General features: G+C 48.8%; 9 protein-coding genes across 9 annotated transcripts in view; 6 read left to right on the forward strand and 3 right to left on the reverse strand.

Moving 5' to 3' along the window:
* The first annotated feature begins 339 nt into the window (after positions 1-339).
* BDCG_03015 (uncharacterized protein) lies at positions 340-2317 on the forward strand. The gene has a single exon (XM_045418605.1). It carries the CDS (start codon positions 1011-1013, stop codon positions 2256-2258), a length of 1248 nt encoding a protein of 415 aa, XP_045275135.1. The 5' UTR covers positions 340-1010; the 3' UTR covers positions 2259-2317.
* Positions 2318-2674: 357 nt separating this feature from the next.
* Positions 2675-4523, forward strand: BDCG_03016 (zinc-binding oxidoreductase; the record flags this gene model as incomplete). Its single annotated transcript, XM_045418606.1, has 3 exons — positions 2675-2775; positions 2973-3037; positions 3490-4523. The coding sequence occupies 3 exons, from the start codon at positions 2675-2677 to the stop codon at positions 4521-4523; spliced, it is 1200 nt and encodes a 399-aa protein (XP_045275136.1).
* Positions 3444-7776, reverse strand: BDCG_03017 (vacuolar protein sorting-associated protein 74). Its single transcript, XM_045418607.1, has 4 exons — positions 6847-7776; positions 6420-6666; positions 5808-6301; positions 3444-5706 (listed from the first exon to the last, which is right to left on the reverse strand). The coding sequence occupies exons 1-4, from the start codon at positions 7132-7134 to the stop codon at positions 5656-5658; spliced, it is 1080 nt and encodes a 359-aa protein (XP_045275137.1). The 5' UTR covers positions 7135-7776; the 3' UTR covers positions 3444-5655.
* A 44-nt stretch (positions 7777-7820) lies between these two features.
* Positions 7821-9776, reverse strand: BDCG_03018 (NADH dehydrogenase (ubiquinone) 1 alpha/beta subcomplex 1). Its single transcript, XM_045418608.1, has 6 exons — positions 9324-9776; positions 9180-9197; positions 9017-9097; positions 8884-8932; positions 8752-8790; positions 7821-8656 (listed from the first exon to the last, which is right to left on the reverse strand). The coding sequence occupies exons 1-6, from the start codon at positions 9561-9563 to the stop codon at positions 8649-8651; spliced, it is 435 nt and encodes a 144-aa protein (XP_045275138.1). The 5' UTR covers positions 9564-9776; the 3' UTR covers positions 7821-8648.
* BDCG_03019 (NADH-ubiquinone oxidoreductase 23 kDa subunit, mitochondrial) lies at positions 9553-11582 on the forward strand. Its single transcript, XM_045418609.1, has 3 exons — positions 9553-10242; positions 10429-10694; positions 10859-11582. The coding sequence occupies exons 1-3, from the start codon at positions 9932-9934 to the stop codon at positions 10987-10989; spliced, it is 708 nt and encodes a 235-aa protein (XP_045275139.1). The 5' UTR covers positions 9553-9931; the 3' UTR covers positions 10990-11582.
* A 297-nt stretch (positions 11583-11879) lies between these two features.
* Positions 11880-14284, reverse strand: BDCG_03021 (60S ribosome biogenesis protein Rrp14). The gene is made up of 3 exons (XM_045418610.1): positions 13968-14284; positions 13756-13839; positions 11880-13657 (listed from the first exon to the last, which is right to left on the reverse strand). Exons 1-3 carry the CDS (start codon positions 13983-13985, stop codon positions 12302-12304), a joined length of 1458 nt encoding a protein of 485 aa, XP_045275140.1. The 5' UTR covers positions 13986-14284; the 3' UTR covers positions 11880-12301.
* A 481-nt stretch (positions 14285-14765) lies between these two features.
* Positions 14766-16461, forward strand: BDCG_03022 (F-box domain-containing protein; the record flags this gene model as incomplete). The annotated part of the gene is made up of 3 exons (XM_045418611.1): positions 14766-15017; positions 15234-15635; positions 15751-16461. The coding sequence occupies 3 exons, from the start codon at positions 14766-14768 to the stop codon at positions 16459-16461; spliced, it is 1365 nt and encodes a 454-aa protein (XP_045275141.1).
* Positions 16462-17708: 1247 nt separating this feature from the next.
* On the forward strand, positions 17709-19973 carry BDCG_03023 (uncharacterized protein). The gene is made up of 2 exons (XM_045418612.1): positions 17709-18906; positions 19036-19973. Exons 1-2 carry the CDS (start codon positions 18638-18640, stop codon positions 19370-19372), a joined length of 606 nt encoding a protein of 201 aa, XP_045275142.1. The 5' UTR covers positions 17709-18637; the 3' UTR covers positions 19373-19973.
* Positions 19974-20034: 61 nt separating this feature from the next.
* The window catches only part of BDCG_03024 (30S ribosomal protein S2), a gene marked incomplete at both ends in the record, with an annotated part of 1457 nt that continues 397 nt past the window's right edge, over positions 20035-21094 (forward strand). The window contains 3 exons of the mRNA XM_045418613.1: positions 20035-20065; positions 20129-20470; positions 20567-21075. Of these exons, the coding sequence (XP_045275143.1) occupies positions 20035-20065; positions 20129-20470; positions 20567-21075 (882 nt within the window). The remainder of the gene's footprint in view (positions 20066-20128; positions 20471-20566; positions 21076-21094) is intronic.

The following is a 21094-nucleotide window of genomic DNA, read 5'->3' on the forward strand; positions in this document are numbered from 1 at the left end:
AACCATGGGAATAGTTAAACGTAGAATTTAGAGAACCAAGCATGCAATGCAATAACTACATCTCTTCTTCTCTCTTCTTCTATCTACCTAATAATATACCTGCACGAGACTCATAATGCCAAACAACCAACATCTCCTGACCTGGCCCAGTGACACCAGGAATACGGAGTAGAGCTGGCGAGGACAAGGACAGAAAGGACAATAAATAATAAATAATAGACAGGGCTGATCATTGTGGGCTTTCCTTACGCAGTACTGCTTGTTAGTTAGTGAGTTCCTTACTAGAGCCTGCTAAAATAAATAATACTGATTCCTGACACCTTTTTTGCTAAGAATAAAGAGTTATTTACTATTAGCCCCCAACCGCCAGCTCATGTCATCTCATTCTCATGGTCTGCTGCATCACGAAAATACCCAAGCCTGCTTGTCCCACACATCCATTATTACTACTATGTATTTGCTCTGTCCTGTCAGGCTGTCCTGTCCAGCTGTCAACCGCCGGATGGCTGTTTCTATGATAACCACACTCACTGCCTATCAGTTGGCGCCGTCTCTCGCCGCCAACCAAGAGCAGCCGCATTGTTGAAGATGATCACTTGCGGTGGTGGTGGCTCCTGATTATGTGCGGGGATTATGTGCGGCGGGGCCCCCCCGGGGGGGGGGGGGGTGTGAAGGGAGGAAAGCGGTCCTTCTTCACCTCACATGGCTGCTTGTTGCTTGTTGCTTGTTGCCGCCAGACAGACAGAAATAGATAAATAATCTACGCTGTTGGACTCTTTCCAACATGACCTCGTTGTCCTGGCCTGTTTTGTGTTCTTTCACTCGTTGTCCACCGCTACTTCAAGAACTATTAAGTTGATATCTTCCTCACCTGTGCTCATTCCTTGGTCGGATAGTTCACTACTTCGAAATCGAAAACGTTACTTGACTTCACTTGTTCACTCACTCCGCGTCTACTAACTAACTAACTAGATCCCTCTGTGCCTCCTCTGCTATTCACTGCTACTACTATGCTTCCTACTCAGGCGCGGCGTAAGAAAGAAACGCCACAAGAACAAGAAACTCGGTCCAAAGGCAACTTCGATCGTGTCGAGAATACCCTTTCCATTCGCGCTCCCCTGCATTTAACACCTCTCTTAGGAATCGTTGCTTCGTTGCTGGGACGAGGAAACCCTCTAGTTCAACCTGCGAACCCTGAGCAGCACAGGGTATGGCTCCTAGATAACACCGCCTACAGATCGCCGGGCGGCAGATTCCACAACAGAAATCAGCCGTGGCAGGTGGAGATAGTCGCATGCATCTTCATCAAGCGCGGTCGTGAGGAGGTTGGCAAGTTCGTCGCGACTATAGCGGACGCCATCGGGCTAGATGGGGACTTTGGGCTGAATAAAAAAGAAGTTCGCGAGCGCATGACTGAGCGAGTACAGCCGTTTGTTGATTCTATAGCCCCAGCCCGCTCCATAAGCCTGGATATACCACTCACGCGCCACACTATCGTCAAACGGAAGCTAAACCCGTCCAATAGCCACGGTATCATCTCCCAGATAGTCCGGATCGGCGGGTCTGACATCGTCGATGGAACTGTTACCCACCCCTCATTAAGACACTGGGACCACAAGGTGTCGATGGATACCGAATTTGCCTCCTCGACCGGCTGGCTGATGATCTCCGACGTCGACGACACCGTCAAGTACACCCAGACCAGCGACGCCATCGGCATCCTGCGCACCACCTTTGTGGAGGAACCACGCTCCATCACCGGCATGCCCCGTCTCTACAAATATATCGAGAAAGAACTCAAGCCCACCTGGTTCTACCTCTCCGCGTCACCATACAATCTATACCCATTCCTCCGATCCTTCCTCCGCGAAGAGTACCCACACGGCACGCTTATCCTACGCGATAAATCCTGGATGGACCTCAGCGGGCTCCTGAAATCCTTCACGAAGGGGACACAGGCGTACAAAGTCGACCGCATGGAGAAGCTGTACCGCTGGTTCCCGAAACGGAAGGTCATCTGCATCGGCGACTCAACGCAAAGCGACCCGGAGGCGTATGCGGAGATCTACCACAGGCATAAAGAGTGGGTGCGCGCCATATATATCCGGCGAGTCATGGATGTGGGGAACATGGAGGAGAAGAATAAGGAGAAGCGCTTTCTAAAGGCGTTTGAGGGCGTGCCTGATGATGTGTGGAGGGTTTTTAACGATCCGGAGCATCTCTATAAGGAGGTTGATATGTTGCAGCGGGGAGAGTAAATGGGGGTTAGGTAGCTGGCTGGTTTGTTCTTCGGCTTCTTTTTTTTTTTTCCGGCTCTTTGATGATTTTACGGGCTGGTTTCGTTGATTCATTGCCATCGGTATTGGGGTTGGGCGGGAATTTTCGCGACGACGGCGTTTTTCTAGTCGGTTTCTTTATCTTTTTCCTTTCTTCTTGATTTCTCCTGTCTTCTCTCCATTCACTACGGAGCCAACAGCCTTTTCATACATTACACCGGACGATGTTTTTTATTTCGGGTTAAGTGTTCCTTTTACCTCCATTTCCTATTTTATAGTGTGTCGTCTTTGACTCGCCTTAATGTCCATATACCCCTTGTCGCATTTGTTTCTGTATTTCTTCGTTCTTATTTTCATTTTTATTTTCGTTTTCGCTTTTTTTCGTTTACTTCTTAGGTATGTATGTATATCTAGATATCTATACGGCACAAACTACTGCCCATCCCAGAGTTCGTGAGGAGGGGAGCGGCGGAACTAAACTTGGTGTCCCGCCGAACATGTGTGTGAGAGAATGCAATGTGCTGATTTATAATTTATAAATGAATTGAGAAAGAAACTTGCATTCACCGAACGGAATATTTCCGTAACCATTGATCAATTTTTTCTTAGCCATCCCGAGCGAACAGTGTCTATATTTTCCACGGAGGGGGAGTTCGGGATAACTAAAGGTTTTATTTTGCGACACACTCTATATAGCCCACCAGCTAAATCCCGCCAAACTCGTATTGATATTGACGTCACAAGCCTGGCAGCAACTTCCAGTATATAGGGCTTGGCGGCTATCCTCCTCAATCTACTCCGTACGGATTGCTTCGATGATTATATATTTAATCTTTTTTAATCTGCTGTTTAATATAATTCTTGAGTGAGAGGGAGGATAATCAATGCGATATATACCATACTACTGCCCTCGCCCCTTTGCTCCTAGCTTAACCAAACTCACCCTTCCCTTGGAAAATAATGAATAAATATACAAAACACCCTGCCCTCCTCACCATGGACCAAACCCCGCGAACCCACACCACCACCCTCGCCGAGCAAGACAACATCCCCCCCCCAAAAATCCCCGCCCTCTAACATACCCCCTCCCGCCTCCCACCCCTACACAACCACGAACCCCCCCCCCCGCCCCTCCGCCCTCCTCTACACCCCCATCCCACCCTACCCCCAACCCCAACGAAATCCCAATACCTCGTAAAAATCCAAACAACAGCCCTCTGCCGCGGCGAGCTCGGGTGGGCCGAAACCCTCTTCCCGGACCCACCGCATTCCCCTCCCACCACCACCAATACCACCACTACAACAACCCTCAACCGCATCCCCGGCCACGACATAAGCGGCATAGTCCTCTCCACGCCCCAGACCGACTCGCGCAGCGTCACGGGCCCCAAATTCAAAGTCGGCGACGAGGTCATTGGCCTGCTGGCGTTTGCGCGCGATGGCGGCGCCGCGGACGTCGCGGTGGCGGTGGAGGGGGAGCTGGCGTTTAAGCCGCGCAATGTGAGTGCGGGGCAGGCAGCGTGTGTGCCGCTGAGCGCGTTGACGGCGTGGCAGGCGCTGTTTGAGCAGGCGGGGGTTAGAGGGTGGGTTAGGTATAGTGATGAGAGTGAAGGGGCGGAGGAGGGCGAGAAAGAGAAAGAGAAAGACGGGGTGCGGAGGGTTCTGGTGCTGAATGCCAGTGGTGGGGTGGGGGTGATGATTTGCCAGATGTTGAGGGCGAAGATGCTCTTTGGGGAGGAGGCGCGGGGCGGGCGGTTTTGGGTATGCGGGGTGTGTTCTGGGAGGAATGCTGGGTTTGTCAGGGATGAGTTGGGGGTTGATGAGGTGGTGGATTACACGCAGGAGAAGGAAGGGCTCGCCGAGGCGTTTCGGAAACGCGCCTGGGAGCCTGTGGATCTTGTGCTGGACTGTATTGGGGGCCAGACACTGCGGCAGGCGTATGATCCCGCTGTTGTCAGGGATGGCGGGATTATTATTAGTGTTGCGCAGCCTGTTCCTGAGCAGGAGCCCGAGTGGGCGGGGGTCAGGGATGCGATTGCGCAGAGGGGGCTGAGGAGTCGGTTTTTCATTGTTCGGCCGGTCGGGGAGCAGTTGGAGAAGATTTCGTTGCTGGTGGAGAAGGGGGAGTTGAAGGCGTTTGTGGAGAAGGAGATGGAGCTGTATCAGGGGCGAGAGGCGATGGAGTTGGTGGAGAGCAGGAGATCGAGGGGTAAAGTGGTTTTGAGGGTCAATTGTTACGATAGGTAGGCGTGCTTGGGTTGGTTTTGGCATACAGTACATGGGAGAGGGCGGGGGGAAGCTGTCATCGTGAAATAACGGAAATGAAAGAATGCTGTATGTCGGTTTAAAGCCATAGCTATGTCTGAGCAATGTCAACTTGACTCTAATCATCATATATCATCTATAGAGGATGAACAGCGTTGGGGATTGTACGAGGCTAGATGGAGGGAGACATGGTAATAATAATAGTAACAATAGAATAAAAGGGAGGACTAAATACTAAATATAAATAATATCGAGGGGGATAGAAAAAAAAAGGCTTATGATAGAAGACATGATAGTAGCAAACTAAAGAAAAAGGGAATAGAGCACACAGGATGACGAAGAAATAGACAAGGAAAAGAACCACGCTAGGTATAACCTATTCATTTCAATCCCAACAGTTTCAAGCCCCATTTGAGGTTCTCGTACATAGATAGCTCATTTCCTCGCTCTTCCAGAAGGCCCGCTTGGGCGTGTAAAGAAATAACCCCATGATTCGTCTGAGGTAAAAAAGCACGGATAAAGTGGGGGGCATGGAGCCGGGAAACAAGACGGTTTGTGTAAGCGGGATTGCCGGACGAGACAACATAAAGAATCTGATTAATAAAAGCAGGCGATATTAAAGACAAAAAAATAAGCAAGAAGGAAAAGGAATCCGGTATCGAAGCGGGAGGCTGACCAGGCGCGAGGAACTGAAGAAGAGAGCTGCAAAAAGAAATATATGAAATATGGAAGATGAGAGAAGCAGGCTTAGAGAAGTACGTAACAAATATGACTGAGAAGAGGAAGATCCAGACAATAAGTTTTCACTGCCATGAAAAGAGATAATTTTTTGTTCCCGCTTTTTACAAATTTCCGTTTTGCGTCTCCTTTCCCCAACCTCCCCAGTTTTCATCATGAGATAGAAAAGTATTGAAAGGGCCTGAGTGTAGAGACCGATGTAGAAGAGGGTAATATAATCGGAGAGAAAGTTAGAGAGAGCCCGGGTAGCTACATAGCGCAGGAATGGCTGTGGATGAGATGGATGCGTGGATGAAATAGGTCGCGCGTGGAAAGAATGGTGACACATTATCGAATATATGGGGAAATAAGGATTGAAACAAATGGTTGCGATCGCTCAGAGAAGGGAATCCAGACGAGTAAATACGTTCAAACACGCCGCCACCACCTGTATCGAATCGTTAAATTAGCCACATTCATAAATACTTAATTAGACAGAAACTGCACGGTGTCCAACGAGAAATATAATGATTTTTGCTTCCAACGTACCTCTAGTTGAAGCTCCCTATCCTTCGCCTTCTCCACTTCCTCGTTAACCGCTTGGGCTAAATTCGCTCCAATCCCCTGCGCACCACCTGTCCGCCGCGCAAACGGCCATTGTGAATATTCAGACAACAGCTCGTCTACCTGCGCGAAAGCCCTCTCCCGCGCCTCGTGGCCCATGGTCACTAGGGCATTTTCAAGCACGTTGGCAGCATAAGCCGCACAAACCATCGTGACAGTGCGCAGGTATCTAAACTCAATATCTTCAGGCAAGAACTGGTTCGGGTTGAGGATAACGGTGCGACTGCTGCAGATGTTCCGGACTCTTTTGTGGATTTCGTCCTTGGCGCCGGTATCTGCAACGGGGTGGGTGGCCATGTCGAAGAGAAGGAAGTTGCGCTTCTCCGTTCGGAGGATACCCTTGTCCACTAAGCCCTTTGCCAGCCGTTCTCTGACTTGCTTCAGTTGGTAGCCGATTTTCATAAGGTTCCAGGTTTCACCTATTTTAAACACCTATTAGTTCATTTATTTTTAATTTTTAATTTTTTTTCCACATATGCCCGGCTTCCTTTGATGGTGATTTCGCCTGCATAGTTATGGGGAAATATATGACCGTACCACTTAGGAGATCAATCCAGGAGCTAACGCTCATCTTTTCACTCGACTTCATCATTTTCAGAGTCTCGTCCAGCAAGACCTCTCCAGTCAGCGTGTCGTCGATAACCTCGATTACCCGGTCGGCAAGCGGGAAGCGTCTCCTCGACGAATCCTTTTGCATGCTAATGCGGCCGCGGAAAGCTAATTCGATAACGATGCATCCTCGTAGAGCGTATGAAATGTTCTCGTTCCAGAAAGATAGGTATCCCTAAGTAAACCAGAAGGAAAAATATGATAACAGCTCCAAGGTCAGCTACTATGACATACGACCACGCAACAGGATCCAATCGTACAGTTGGGCCTTAAGAAAGGGATCGAGAGCCGCTAACTTCGTGAAGGGGACGACAAATCCCCAAACAGAAACACACACAAACACACAAAAACATACCTGCTTGTCTTTCAACCCCATCAACAACACCTCCTCCATCAACGTAAGTTTCGGCTGTTTATTCCTCTCATCACTCTCACTAATATCACGGGGATCAAAGGCAATTTTATGGCCGCCATTTTGGCCGCTGGAGGTGAACGATGTCTCTGGCACGCGGCTGTCGAAACTACCAGAGCCGTTTAGGGGAGATGGGGAGGCGACGCGGCTGCTATCATTGGTATTGTTGATATCATCTGTGTTGGAACGTACACCTCCGCGACGGCGGGTCAGACCACCGGCAGAAGCCATGGGAGGGAGGGCAGAGTGGGTCGAGGGCAACGGCTGGGTCAGGTTAGGGCGTTGGTCGTAAGAGTATCCGGACGGAGAGAGGTAGAGAGGTTAGGCGGACGGAGGGAGGGACGGAGGGAGGGAGGGAGGGAGGGAGAGAGGGAAGGAAGCTTAGAAGTTGATAGATGTGTGAAGCATAGGATTTTGGCGAGGGACCTAAGGCGAAGTGATAGTCGGTATATTTTATATTTACGTTCTCTCAGGAGAGAGCGAGCGAGAGTGATGAAGTTCAGCCCGAGCAAAATTGTATTTTTAGTGGACTGGGTCAGGTCTGGATTGCGACTCAGGGCACAGATACCGCGGAGCAGCGCCAGGTGACGAGAAGCAGATCCCGATCAATTGGAGTACGGGATGGATATAGTGGTGGGATGTAACAGCTAGAGTTATTTAGGGGGCCAGCGGCGGTGGAAGGTTGGAGAGTTCGTTGTTTGTTTGTTCGGATGGGGTTGGTTTGGCTGTTCTGTTCTGCCTGCCCTGCCTGCCTTGGGGGATGGATGGGCGCGCTGGGGTTGGGCCAGCGGGTCTTGGCAGGGAGAGGGCGGGAGAATGGGGTTAAAATGTTCTATTGTTATTTATTGCTCTTACCATTAATTATTGCTTTATTTTATATATATATATGGACGCTGACTATAAAATTTAACTGAGAATATCCAAGTTTCTTTCACTAAAATAGATCTGGTATACCAGTTTTTCGCCGACCAGTTGACCTATTATACATATACATATATATACAATATATGTATCATCTCCACATCCATCTATCTATATCTGAAGTCAAAGTTGCAGACTGCTCAATACCGCATGAGCCATGAAACGAACATATTGGTGAAGTTGGTTGACGCGATGTAGCTGCTTCATCAATCTCTCAATCCCATCGGGGGTGGAAGCACTCATGAGGAGAGTTACTGAAGTAGATCTGTCCTCGCAGCGGCTATATATCGGCATTGCTATTCTAAAGGCGTTCTATTTTCATTTAGTGATTAACCACTATCGTTGCTTTGGGAAGGCGAGTATTGATGCCGAGCGCTGCTGATATATTTTTTTCTATTTTATAATGGGTGGTAGGTGGTTCAGTTCCGTTTCGTTTCTTCTTTTTACAATCCTTTTTTTTTTTTTTTTTTTTTTTACACGAATACATACACTCTTGGCGCAGGCGGGGGGCGCTTCTAGCTTTTCACACAGAATTCCATACAATTATAGGCCGGCAAAGAAGGAGAAAGAAAAAAGAGACAGAATAAAAAAAAGTGATGATTGATGTACAGTACACGATATGGCAAATGAGGAATGGGAACGGGAAACGTAACGGGTTTCCCTCTTCTTTTTTTAATAGATGGAATCGCACACCCTCCTCCCTTAGAATACTGCTTGCATCCCCTCCCCCAGCGCTGAGTGCAATGATACTATATAGATCCACGGCGCTGCAAGCATATCTAGAGTCGCTCCATCCTCTCGCTGATCATTGGGGGTGTATACGTTTAGTGGGCTGCAGATAGTCAAGTTAGCAGAGGTCATAGACTCTTCACATTGGATATATATGGTGCATCTCTATAGAACAAGAGTGTAGTGGTGATAACATACCATCAGGTTGAGACTGGATATAGCTAACAGCTTGGTCAACTATTATTGGTTAGTTAGTAAAGCGTTCATATCCCAGCTTGATATTACGGGGAATCCGGATAGTTTATGGATATATAGCAGGAGGTAACGTACTGCTGTGAATGGCATCGGCTTCCTTATCTGGAATTTCGATGCTGAATTCCTGTTTTGTCGAGCGCGCGAGTTAGCAAACATAATGCACCATGCCAATTTTATCTCCTGTGAGTAATATAGATAGACAGCTTACCTCCTCAATGGCCATCACAACCTCGACGGTGTCCAAGCTGTCCAATCCCAAATCATTTGAGAAGTGCGAGGTGCTCGTGATCTTCACACACCGACCATTGTAAGTATCTTATATCAATCCCACATCAATGCATTGGGAGAAGCAACATATATATCATTCATACCTTGGATGGATCCGAAACCTGTAAATTGCGCGTGAGTAAATCGCTATTGTAGGATATATATTTTGCAGTAGAGAAATAGACAATAAAAGGGCAAAAGAAAAAGAAAAAGAAAAAGAAAAGAAAAGAAAACTTGATACCACATACCTTGTCAAAGTTCTTCAGCAGATCGACTATTCTGCCCTCAATCTCAGACTGCGTTAGGCCAGCAGGCGCAGAGTATGATCTGATGGCCTGGCAGGTAAAGCATGGGGAGAATTGGAACTGGGTTGCGCGGGCGGCAGAGAGCGGGCTCCTGGAAACCTGGAAAGAGGCTCCGGAGGGTCTGATGGTGCGAGGAACGGAAGAGGCAGCGCGCAGCGACCGGGCTATGGCGGAACGGAACATGGTGGAAGGGAGGGCGTGTATACGGGGTAATTAAAGTAAAGGTAGGTAATGATAATGGCACAGGTTGAGTTGGATGCGAGGGGGTTGGAGAGAGAGGGCAAAGAGTAGGCGGTTCCCAGGCTGGATGTTGATATTTATTTAGGTGGTTGAATCGAATGTCAAACTGATTCTTTCTCCGTGTTCTTCGGGTTTTGCACGCCAACCACCGCCCAGCCAATCACGGGCCGGCAGAACACAATGACCGAAAATCCACTCGCCAAAACATCGGGGAAGAGTCGAAAGACATCAGCTATTGCATCCCAGTCGCCATTCCATTTCCCAGCGCTCCGGTATCTATCGAACGCCATACACAGCCGTCTGCTAGCACAATGGCTTCTACAAAGGCTGTCTCCAGGCTTCTGGCCTACAGACGGCCAGCCCTCGCACAGATATCCTCCCAGCACTCCTCCCTTCTTCGGCCCACGACGGCCAGCGTCCTGATTCCTGCGTTCGCCTTTTCGACCTCGTCCCCTCGATCTGCTAGCCCTGCTGGCCCTCCTCGACAAGGCTTCCGTCTCCCGCCTCCCAAGGCCTGGGACCAGGACAATGAATCCGCTCTTGATAAAGCCGGAAAATACTTCCTCTTGGCGGAGATGCTTCGGGGCATGTATGTTGTGTTGGAGCAATTCTTCAGACCACCGTATGTATAACCTTCTATGCACTATATATCTCTGCCCTGATATATATATATATTTAATTTCCTGGGGACTCTATTTATTACATGACTATTCATCATCATATCCCCGTTGGGAATAACTTATTGATTTCTTAATTCAAAACTCCCCGGATAAAGCCAAGGAGATATATCGCGCTAACCCTCCTGTAGATATACCATCTTCTACCCATTCGAAAAAGGTCCCATCTCCCCCAGATTCCGCGGTGAGCACGCGCTACGCCGATATCCTTCAGGCGAAGAACGCTGTATTGCCTGCAAACTATGCGAGGCCATCTGCCCTGCCCTTGCCATCACGATCGAGGCCGAAGAGCGCGAGGACGGAAGCAGACGGACCACCCGCTATGATATTGATATGACAAAATGTATATACTGTGGCTTCTGCCAGGAGAGCTGCCCTGTCGATGCTATTGTTGAGTGTGAGTATTTTCTCCCCCTTAACGTAGCCTACGCCCCTCAAAACGAGAAACGATATAATATATATATCCGGGTTCCATGATTCACCAACCCTGAAAAAAAAAATGATAATCAAAGGGTAAAAGAGAAGTCACAGTTAACTAACTCTTTTTTCCATCAAAAACAGCCCCCAACGCCGAATACGCGACAGAAACTCGAGAAGAATTGCTGTACAACAAGGAGAAACTGCTCGCTAACGGCGACAAGTGGGAACCGGAACTGGCTGCTGTCGCAAGAGCTGATGCCCCCTACAGATAAAACGCGAAAGAGGAAAGTGGAATGGGGAATGGGGTAGGCGAACGCGGTGGGAACCCGAATTCAACAGCCGATATCTAGGAGCTGCACATGATATCAGCAGAAAAGACACATTACACACATGAAGATCATTATTTCCTTTTTTTCCCTAATCCTTTTCGTTTTAACTTGTTAACAGACAGAATCCTGCAATATCAATGTACTTGTACATATTTATTTACAGATGTGTGATATGAAACTACCCATGCTATGTTTTGGTGCAAAACAAACAAAGAGAGGTGGGCAGTAAATATGCTGTTGTATGTGTGCTATCCTCTATGTACAGTATGACTACTGTACATCTCAAGGCGTTTAGCTAGTTGTTCAATCTACTGCCGCGCGCCGCATTCTCTTGTATGGTGTCTCTATTTCACATTATGTTCGTAGAAACTTGATGATATTTGAATTTCCATACTCAAGAATCCGATTTAATTGTCATTGAAGAAAAGTGATGTATTCACTGCTGAGAACAGAGAAGTAACTAAGATGTCCCCTTTATTATGAACCCAATATTACTTGCCTCTGAGCCACTCTTTAATAAAAACTGTCAAGGGGGGTAAATATGTGATGTGCTGGCTTAAAATCTATAGTTGACCTTACCTACAAAGGTAGTGTAGAAGAGTGTGAGGAAGAAAGGAGGAAGTGAGAAATGAGATGAGGAAGAAGCTGAAGAGTAAGACTGTACATGCAATAGAAAAATACGAGAATGAAATCTATATAGCCTTGGAAGTGGGAAACACCGTAGGCATAGGATGGTGATGACGGATACCACTGAAAGCAAAAGCAAAGCAAGACAAGAAGAAAGAATAGAACTGAAAAAATAATACGGATAGATTAATTGATAAAAACCCCTCGCCATGAATGAAGAAAAACAAAACACCGATTTACATACAAAAAAGAAGTCCAGACAGAAAATTGAGATATAAAAGGAAAAAAAAAAAAAACAGAGGTATATTAGCCGGACCAAACCGCTTCCAATTCAAACCTTCCCCCCCCCCCCCCGTCCCTACCTCACTCCTTTACAAAACCCGGGTAAACAAGACCACGTTCATTCATTCCACTCATTCACTTCTTCTTCGCCTTAAACCCGCCCTCAAACCCAGGCCTCTTCTTAGCACCCGGAGTCTTCTTACCACCCCCCCCCTTCTTCTTCCCCCCCTTACTCCCCTTCTCCTCCCTCCTCTTCCTCAAATTCTCCTCTCTCTTCTTCTGCCTCATCTCCTTCCCCTTAATTACCCCTTCAATCCTCTCCTTCCACTCCTTCTCACTCTCTTCTTCATTCCGTCTTGCGATTCAACGTCTTCTTTAACAGCGATACATCATCCTTCACCCGCTCGCCATGCGCCCGCTTCTTCGCGTTTAGCCACATGTCCTTCTCTTCAATGTTGGCTCGCTTGGCCTCGTCCAGTCCCTCCAACCGCGCCTGTTTGGCCTCGAGCGCTTTCAGCGCCGTCTGCGCATCCTGCGGGCCCTTGCGCTTCTTTTCATCAACGAGGGTGCTGAGGCTAGGATCCGCCTGCTGGCCGTCGGCGAATACGACGCGGCCGAAAGAGAAGTTGGTTGGGATCGAGGAGGTGGAGTCTGCTGGGGAACGTGGAGAGGCGAGTAATGAACCAGAGCCACGAGGGGAGAATCGTCGTGCAATGGCCTCGTCACGCTTCCTCTGCTCCTCCTCTCGTGCCTTTTGGCGGAGTTCCTTTTTATGGGCTTTGCGCTGTTCTTCGCGCTGCCGTCTGGCTTCGATGAGCTCTTGGCGGTTGCGGGCGGGTTTACCGTTGAAGCCATCGGCGCGGCGGGCAGCTCGTAGTTCTTCTATGCGCTTTTGTAATCGCTGCTTGAGTTCTTCTGGGGTTAGGCTCTTAGGTTTTTTAGTGTCGTCGTTTGAGGATTGTGTGGTGGTTGATGATTTTGTTGCGGTGTCGGAAGGGGCTACGGGTGGGGCAATGGAGGAGATGGAGGAAGATCCGGATGGTGGGTTGGAAGGATCAAATGGTTGTGAGTTAGGGTCCGGCGATGATGGAGCTGTGGATGCCGGTTCTGCGTCTTCGGTATCTTGTAGAGCCGAGAATCCTTCTACAGGAGCAATGTCTTCATCTACTTCTTCAGCATCGTAAACATTAGGTGCTCCATTGAGAGTAGGCTGGTGGCACTTCAGTTGGTTTTGGTCTTTAGAAGTGTCCTCATCCGCGCTCTCCTTGGAATCTCCTTGTGCATTTGACTTGGCCGTCTTTTTCTTTTCCAACTTGGCCGCTGCTTTCAATTTCTTCTGTTCCTTTTTTGCGGCTTTCTTCGCTGCTTTCTCTGCCTGCCGTTTCCTGCGGGCCTCTACATTTTCATTTTCATCCTTATCTTTAGTCTGGTCCTCTTCCGATTTCTCTCCCTTTTTTTGCTTTTTTTGCTTCTTCTGACCACGAACAAGGCCCTCCCTAGGTGCTTCTGTTCCTAGCTCTCCATCGTCGTCATCGCCATCGGAACCTGGCTGTGCTTCTTCTCCTTCATCTTCCATTCTCTTCCTCTTTCTGGCATTTTCGTCCATTACATCTTTTGCAGTTTTCGAGGAATCAGGGTCGAGCTTGGCACGTTTGGCATTTCGAGCCTCCTCCTTTGTTTGCTTCTTGCGCTGCCATTGATCCTATAGTTCAAGAAAAAGGGAATAGAATAAGCGGATGTTCTATGTTCGCTTCCCTGGGATGGGCCGGAAAAGATGCCCAGGTGCTCCGCGAGGCCTACCGTTGTATCTTCTCCGTAGTAATATTTTGCAGGAATCAACGACAGTAATCCATCAAAGGCCTGAGCATGGCTTCGGAGCCGTTCCTACATATAATATCACCAGCATTAGTTACCCACCTGGCATACACTATAAAATTCAAGGCTGGTAGAACTTAAATAGTAGATAGAGGGAAGGACGCAGAAGGGAAAAAAAAAAAAAAGGCCAAGCTAACCTCAATACTGTCCGCCATTTCCGACAATAAGAAAAGGAATCCGACAAAAAGACAAGCAGGTAGCAAGAGAATGCCTCTTTCTCGCTGGCAGAGGTCGATGGCGAGGAAGTCCAATCGACACGTCGCTGGTCTCCAGGCTCTGCTGGCTGCGGACTGAAATAATTTGCGAGGGCGTAGAAAGGTGTGGGGGGGGAGGGCGAAATCTTGGCGCTGCTCTTTTTCTCGGTTAAATATTTCACATAATCAACCACACGACGCTAGACTCAACCGTCGTGATATTTTTACCATGCTTTTATTTAATAATAATATTAAAAAATGCATACCTATTTAATAGGATTCTATGAAGAAATTGTTGGTAGTTGCTTGGCTACTGCAGTCACATGTCGCACATTCTATGGAATATATGAAAATCTCACTAGATAACTATATTATAGGGCTGCCGTATCGACTTTTAGGCTACAATGGAGCCTAGCAAGGCATCCATCCAAACCACCGGCCGTTGCGTACAACTATTTGACTTGGAATAGGTGATTGCGGGACCTCTTTGTTCTTCTTAGATTCTCACTGTGTCCTCTAGCAGCCGAAAGCACCTTGAATTTCAGTGGAGAATTGTTGGGAGCCTGGAAATATCTCCAGACCGGACCGACCGGCGTCACTAGGTTCGACCCCGCTTCGCAAGCTCTCTTGACAAAAGTGAGATATATATATGAGGAAATGGGACCCGCTTCAAATTGACTGAGGCTTGAGATCTGTTCTAAACTACCCCCGTCATCGCCGTTTCTCCTTCGATTTGTCAAGATGGTAGAAGTTATCCCTCAGCTCCCAACTGAACTATGGGCTCGCATCGCATCCTTTTGTGATCGAACAACGCTCGAGAGCCTTTGCCTCACCTCTCGTGGATGCTCGAGGTTTGCGGCTCGGGAGCTTTTTAGGGAAGTGAGGCTCAACGCTTCCGACTCCAGCTGTGCGAGGTTGGAGCAGATACGAGCACACGAGCGATTAAAGCAATACGTGAATAAAATCAACCTAGGCCTTTGCGGTTGGTCGCCTGTAAGTTGGAACCGCTGAATCCTATTTTTGCTCTGCATGGATGGTCGTGAAAGAAAGAAGCCACTGCTGCTTAGAGATGGATTCATGAAGAGAGCTAGAAATCCTTTTTTTTTTATTTTTTTATTTTTATTTTTTATTTTTTTGTGACTCGGGCATGTAAACCGCGAGGGCCAGCGGCGCCAAAAGTAATGTTGTTTACATGCATATTGCAACTAGGATTTTCTCGAAAAGCAACCTTCGTTACTTCAAGACTGGCAGGAAGCAGACGAAGGCCCCATCCTACCAGGACGGTTCATAAAGCTGGTTGAGAGTCTTAAGATGTTCCCAAATTTGCGGAACGTGAACGTCTTGTTTGATCCGGAGTGTGCTTTGGAAGAGGAATACGATGAGCCGCCGCAATCTGTCGAATTTCGTTTCAGCACAATGAAGCTCCTTCTCTCCTCTTTGACGTCTCTTCCTCAGCCACAGTTGGCTTTGGGATTGCAAAATTACCAAAATGTCAACCCGCAGGACACCGAGACGGTGTCCATGCTCAAACAGGTTCTTGAGAACCTGCAAAGTCTGCGACTTGGTATCCTTAACGAGAGTTATGAGGGAAACGGTGAATATGACCTTGAGGTTGGTGTTCCGCGTGCCCTTTCATGACGCCCTGTCGCAAAACCACGGATTTGATTCTCCCACCTACTAGCTCCCACCCTAACCATACTTGTCCTGTCCATATACAATATGGTAGTATGACGAAGCCCATACATTCACCCGCGAACTCCCCACAGTCTGGCTCCAGCCAGCATCGGCAACACTCCGACACCTGACCCTCTACGGAACCCTGTACTTCGGCTTCTACCCCAAACTCGACCTGCGGGACATCCACTTCCCAAACCTCCAATCTCTCGCGCTCGGAAACTATGCCTTCGTCCACGACACCCAGCTGGACTGGATCCTCTCCCACGGCCCTACCCTCCAACAGCTTTACATGGACGACTGCGTCATCCTGTACGAAGTCGGCATCTACAACAAGGACAAGTGTTATCTATCACCTACAGAGATGCGGCGTAACGCCAAGGCGACGTGGCAGGGTCAGGTGAAATACCGCGCCAGTTACTCGAAGCGCTGGCACGACTATTTCCGCGCGTTTGCGGAAAGGCTGGCGGAACTTCGCCATTTTAGATTCGGTAGCAGTCCCGACTGGTGGGACGAATGGGGAATTCCCTTTGAGATGGAAGGGGAGATTAAGATGCGATTGGGGGTGGACTCGTATTTAGTTTTCTGTGATGGGTATGGGCCTAGCCCATATATGGATCGGTGGATTGTAAGTGTCAGTGATGATGATGATGCGGATTTTATTCAGTACCCTGAGTGTAAGGAAGAAGATGCGGATGCGTTGGTGGCGCTGCTGAGGAAAACCGGGCAGTCAGTTGATAGGGAGGATCTGTTTGAGTGCTAGTAGCGAGCGGGATTTAAGGGTGAAAAATGGTTTTTTTGTATATAGCATTATATATCGATATAGGATATAGTTAGATCTCTTGATATGAAGAGCAATCCAATCCAGGTTCTCGGCTTGTTGGATCCGATCCCACAGAACAGAAAGGGTCTCCCCGTGCCAAGGTTGCTCCCAGACGGACTGACACTTGAACCCGATGGAATTTAACTAATTATCCCGAGCAATCGCTCTATCAGCCCTACCCTACCTACATGTACAGACTACAACGTCTCGTGAAATAGATTTCCATAACAAAGCAGTAGAGCGTCCCAATTCCCTCAAATAACAGGCATTTTCGTTACATGGATATTAGGTCCAGTCTATACGTACCCAGACAGGCACGAAATCCGTACATAGATACTAATTAGTATGGCCCATGACGAAACGGTTCCTCAAATGGGTCCTTCGGAAAAGGGGCAGTCGTAAGGTAAGAGTGTTTCTATACAGCTTCTTCCGCTCCGCTCCTTGTCGGCGAATCTAGGCGCGCTGCACGATGTCGTCAGGGGGCGGCAGGTACAAGTACAAGCCCCGCGATAAGTTATTAGCGGCGGGGCGCCGGGGCGTAGCCACTGCACTGCACACCCACGAATCCGCAGACGACGTTGAACAGAGATGCGCAGTCCAGCCACAATGTATTATTGTTATTGTTGTTATTGATTGATTATTATTGGAAGAAGTACGGTTCTCGGGTGTTTTATGGGAGAAGGATCAATAATAATAATGTCGGTTGTCCGCATTATTACATAGGGCTGAAGAAGGGGACTGCTTCGTTGTCTGTGCTGCAGTCTAAGCGTCTCAGCCTTACAGGGCATATTGCCCAAGTTAGTATTTCTCACACAATAATCTGGACTTGGTTCAAGAAGCCATGACTTATTTGAGATTTTCAGTTTAGATACAAGTTATGCCTTCTATTAGAGTTTGTAGGATAAAAAGTTAAGTTAACGTTAACGTTACGCATTTAACTCGCGTCCCTGGCACAAATCACCTCTAGTTATCTTTTTTGGCTGAGTTTCGTAATATCGCCAGTATGTTATGACAAGAGGTTTGTTTCAAGTTCATCGTCTCACAAGCGATTGCCCGTTCAGCCTCTGTTGATACTGGGGATATGGGATATATTAATTATCATTCTTATTGTGCTTTTCGAAAGCCACTGTTGGTTGCCGCTCCTGCACACGATTGCAGATGAAACAAGAACTCGTCTTTTCAGTATTTATCAACGACTAGGAACCGAGATGAATCCGTACGGTGTAACTACTCCGTACATTCTTCAGAGGTGCCACTAAACTTTGCCTAGATTCCCGTATGGGTGGTGCATGATTGATGCAGATTCGTGTTAACTACGCTGTTACTGTTGGGTTGAGCGGTAGCTTACAAATCATCCAGGGCCTGGTTAAATATTCGTTTATGAGACGCTGCTTGAGCCACACACTCCGTCCGGATCTGAACTGCCCAGTCAAGCCCTATCAGCCGATGTCATCGATTGCTCGCCAGTGAGCCCACAGCCACAGCAAGTTGGGAATAATAACAACTTTTAACTAGCCACGGCGAATCACCAGCCGAGAAAGCCAGGAAAAACCAGCCATCGCCAAGCTGCTAGCTGGGGCGGGGTGGTCCCGCGGTCTCAGACGCTTCAGCTGTGATGGAATCGGGTTAGCAGTCATGGCCGTTTTTGCTGGCCCCCTTCGCCGCAAGTACCTAGGAAGGCGTGGATTCTGTTGCGATGGTCAGGAGTGGATGGATTGATGACCACTGCCCCGCCTTGAGTAGCGCGGTGCGCCTCCCAGATGACACCAAGGAGGAGGATCTCTGCGGTGGTATTCTATAGGGGCCGCCAGGTGTGGGCGGGGGACCTTAATAAGTAACTAGTATAAAGAGTAGGACTGTCCCTGTTCCTCTGCCCATTTCACCAACTTCTCCCATCATCCTTCCATCCACACCAAGTCCGTCTTGCCAGATATCCTTGAGATACGATACCCCGTATTAAAAATCCAACCTTTCCTCCTTTGAATACTCTCTCTCTCTCTCTCTCTCTCCCTCTCTCTTGACCATCTGCAGATAATCATCTGATCGTCCATCTTCTGATATCTCCCACGTCCCACGTCCCACCTCCAACCGCTTATACCCACCATCAACCATCATCATGTCCGGTCCCTACGATAACCAGAACCCAAACTACTACGGCCAAGGAGGCTACCCCCCTCAGCAAGGCTACGGGCAACCACAAACCGACCCGTATAACCAGGGCCAATATCCTCCCCAACAAGGCTACGGCCAGCCTGCTTATGGCCAACAGCCACCACAGCAGCAGTATGGCGGCGGTGATCAGCAGGCATACTACGGCCAACAGCAACAACCGTACGATCCCAACCAGCAAGCTTATCAACAACAACCACAATACGATCAACAAGGGTATGTCCTCACTCCCCTCCTGCCTCCCCTCCTGCCTCCCCTGTAATATATATATATATATTCAACCCCCCTTCCTTTCCTTCAGACACCAAAAAGCATATCTAACATATCCATTTCCCCCCACTATAGCGTACAACAACAACAACACCAACAAGACGGTGCTCCAGGCGGCGCTCAGCAAGGCGAGCGTGGTATAGGCGGTGCCCTGACCGGTGGGCTAGCAGGTGGCTTCATGGGCCACAAGGCCAACCACGGTATCCTTGGCACAATCGGCGGAGCGATCATAGGCAGCATTGCCGAGGACAAGCTCAAGGACAAGAAGAAGAAGAAGAAGCACGATGGGCATCACCACCATGGAAGCAGTCATCACGGCGGCAGCGGGTATGGTGGAAGCCAGTTTGGCGGCGGCGGATCCAGCTCGAACTTCCTCGGGTCTGCGGCTGGCTCGCTTTTCGGGAAGAAGTGAGGAAGCGGTGTATTTATCAGTTTAACCCCTGTGGATGCGCTTGTTTGAGAGACTGTATGTGTATGTGTGTCTGTTGACACTTGTTGCATCGCACATCCTGATGTTGGGTTTTGCTGTTTCGTTGGCGTCTTTACCTTCGCCTCTTGTGTAATTTTTTTTTTTTTTTCTTTTATTCCCTACCTTTCGTCACTTTCTTGTTCTTATTAATTGCCGTTGTTTCATGTATGGGTTTACCGGATATTACGACTGCGATAACGATTTCCATCACTCGTCTCTTTTTTTCCTATTTCGCGTGCTGAAGAATTTCAGTCGTCTTCTCAAGTGTACCCCCCTTGTGTTTCTATGAATTCGGTGTTGATTAATCACTTATCTTATGAAGATTTCATATATAAAAGTGGACCCGTTGATCGATTTGCATACATCCCGATCAAGCCCTCAAGATAATTTTTCCGTAGATCCTATCTGTTGTAAGATGAAAAATGAAAAATAAAGAAATGTTAACCCTCTTATCTCGTCGTGTTTTATATGCCATGGCTCAACCTGTGTTCCAAAAGTAGTTTAGCGTGCAGAAGTTGCTGGCCCATACAATTTCTATCTCCAAATCTCCGTTTCTAGAGGTAAATTCGCTACCCACTGCACGTCTCCCACCACATTTCCACACCATGATAATACGGCGGCTATTCGGACGGCAAAGTAGGTGCTTCGCATACCATATCTGTATTTATTATATCCGTGCTAACAATTGCTTGTCAACAGGCCTAGCTTTGCTGAGGTCTTCCTCATCCCGAACGACGGCGTGCGGCCGCTTATTCGCGACGGATTCAGACCCGACTCCTCCTCCGCCAATTACCCAGCGGACTGCTACGAGTCAGACAGGTTCTATTCCAACCACTGTGCTGGATGGAAATGCAAAATCGTCCCTGCCGGGACAGCAGACAGAGGAGAATGCCGCGCCCCGGGCTGGCCGTGGTGACCCGGTTGAAAACCCGCAAGAGATAGCTGAAGCGTCGGGATTAACAACAGCACCAGCACCAGCTACTCCCGCACATACATCATCCCCTACATCATCGTCACGGCCAACAAAGATAGCACAGCCATGTACGTTGCAAACCCTATCCTCAATCTTAACTACAATCCCGGTTTTTTTTTTTTAAATTTTTTTTTAAACTAACCCAAGCCACGCCCCCTCAAAAGCGCCCGAAAAATTCCATAAACTCGGCTCCGTCCTCAAAGACCTCTACAGACCAGAAAGTCTAATCGCAAACCCCCCCCGCGTCGAAGACATAACCCTCGAACTCCTCCTCGCCTCGCAAACCCACCTCGGCCACGCCACCTCCCTCTGGAACCCAGCGAACGCAGAATACATCTTCGGCATCCGGCAGGGCGTGCACATCATCTCCCTAGACGTGACAGCCGCCTACCTGCGGCGGGCCGCCAAGGTCGTCCGCGAAGTCGCCCGGCACGGCGGGCTGATCCTCTTCGTCGGCACGCGCAAGGGCCAGCGCCGCATTGTCGTCAGCGCCGCCGAGCGCGCCAAGGGCTGCCACGTCTTCCAGCGCTGGGATCCCCGGCAGCCTGACGAACAGCGAGCAGATCCTGGGCCACTGCGAGAAGCAGGTGGTCAATGCCTTTTGACGAGGCCGCTGCCGGGGCTACGAGCGCAGCTGGAGCAGCTGCCCCGCGCCTCAAGCCCGGATCTGGTCGTGTGTTTGAATCCGCTGG

Source organism: Blastomyces dermatitidis (genome assembly GCF_000003525.1).
Source record: "Blastomyces dermatitidis ER-3 genomic scaffold supercont1.3, whole genome shotgun sequence".
In the NCBI taxonomy this organism is placed as follows: Eukaryota; Fungi; Ascomycota; class Eurotiomycetes; order Onygenales; family Ajellomycetaceae; genus Blastomyces; species Blastomyces dermatitidis.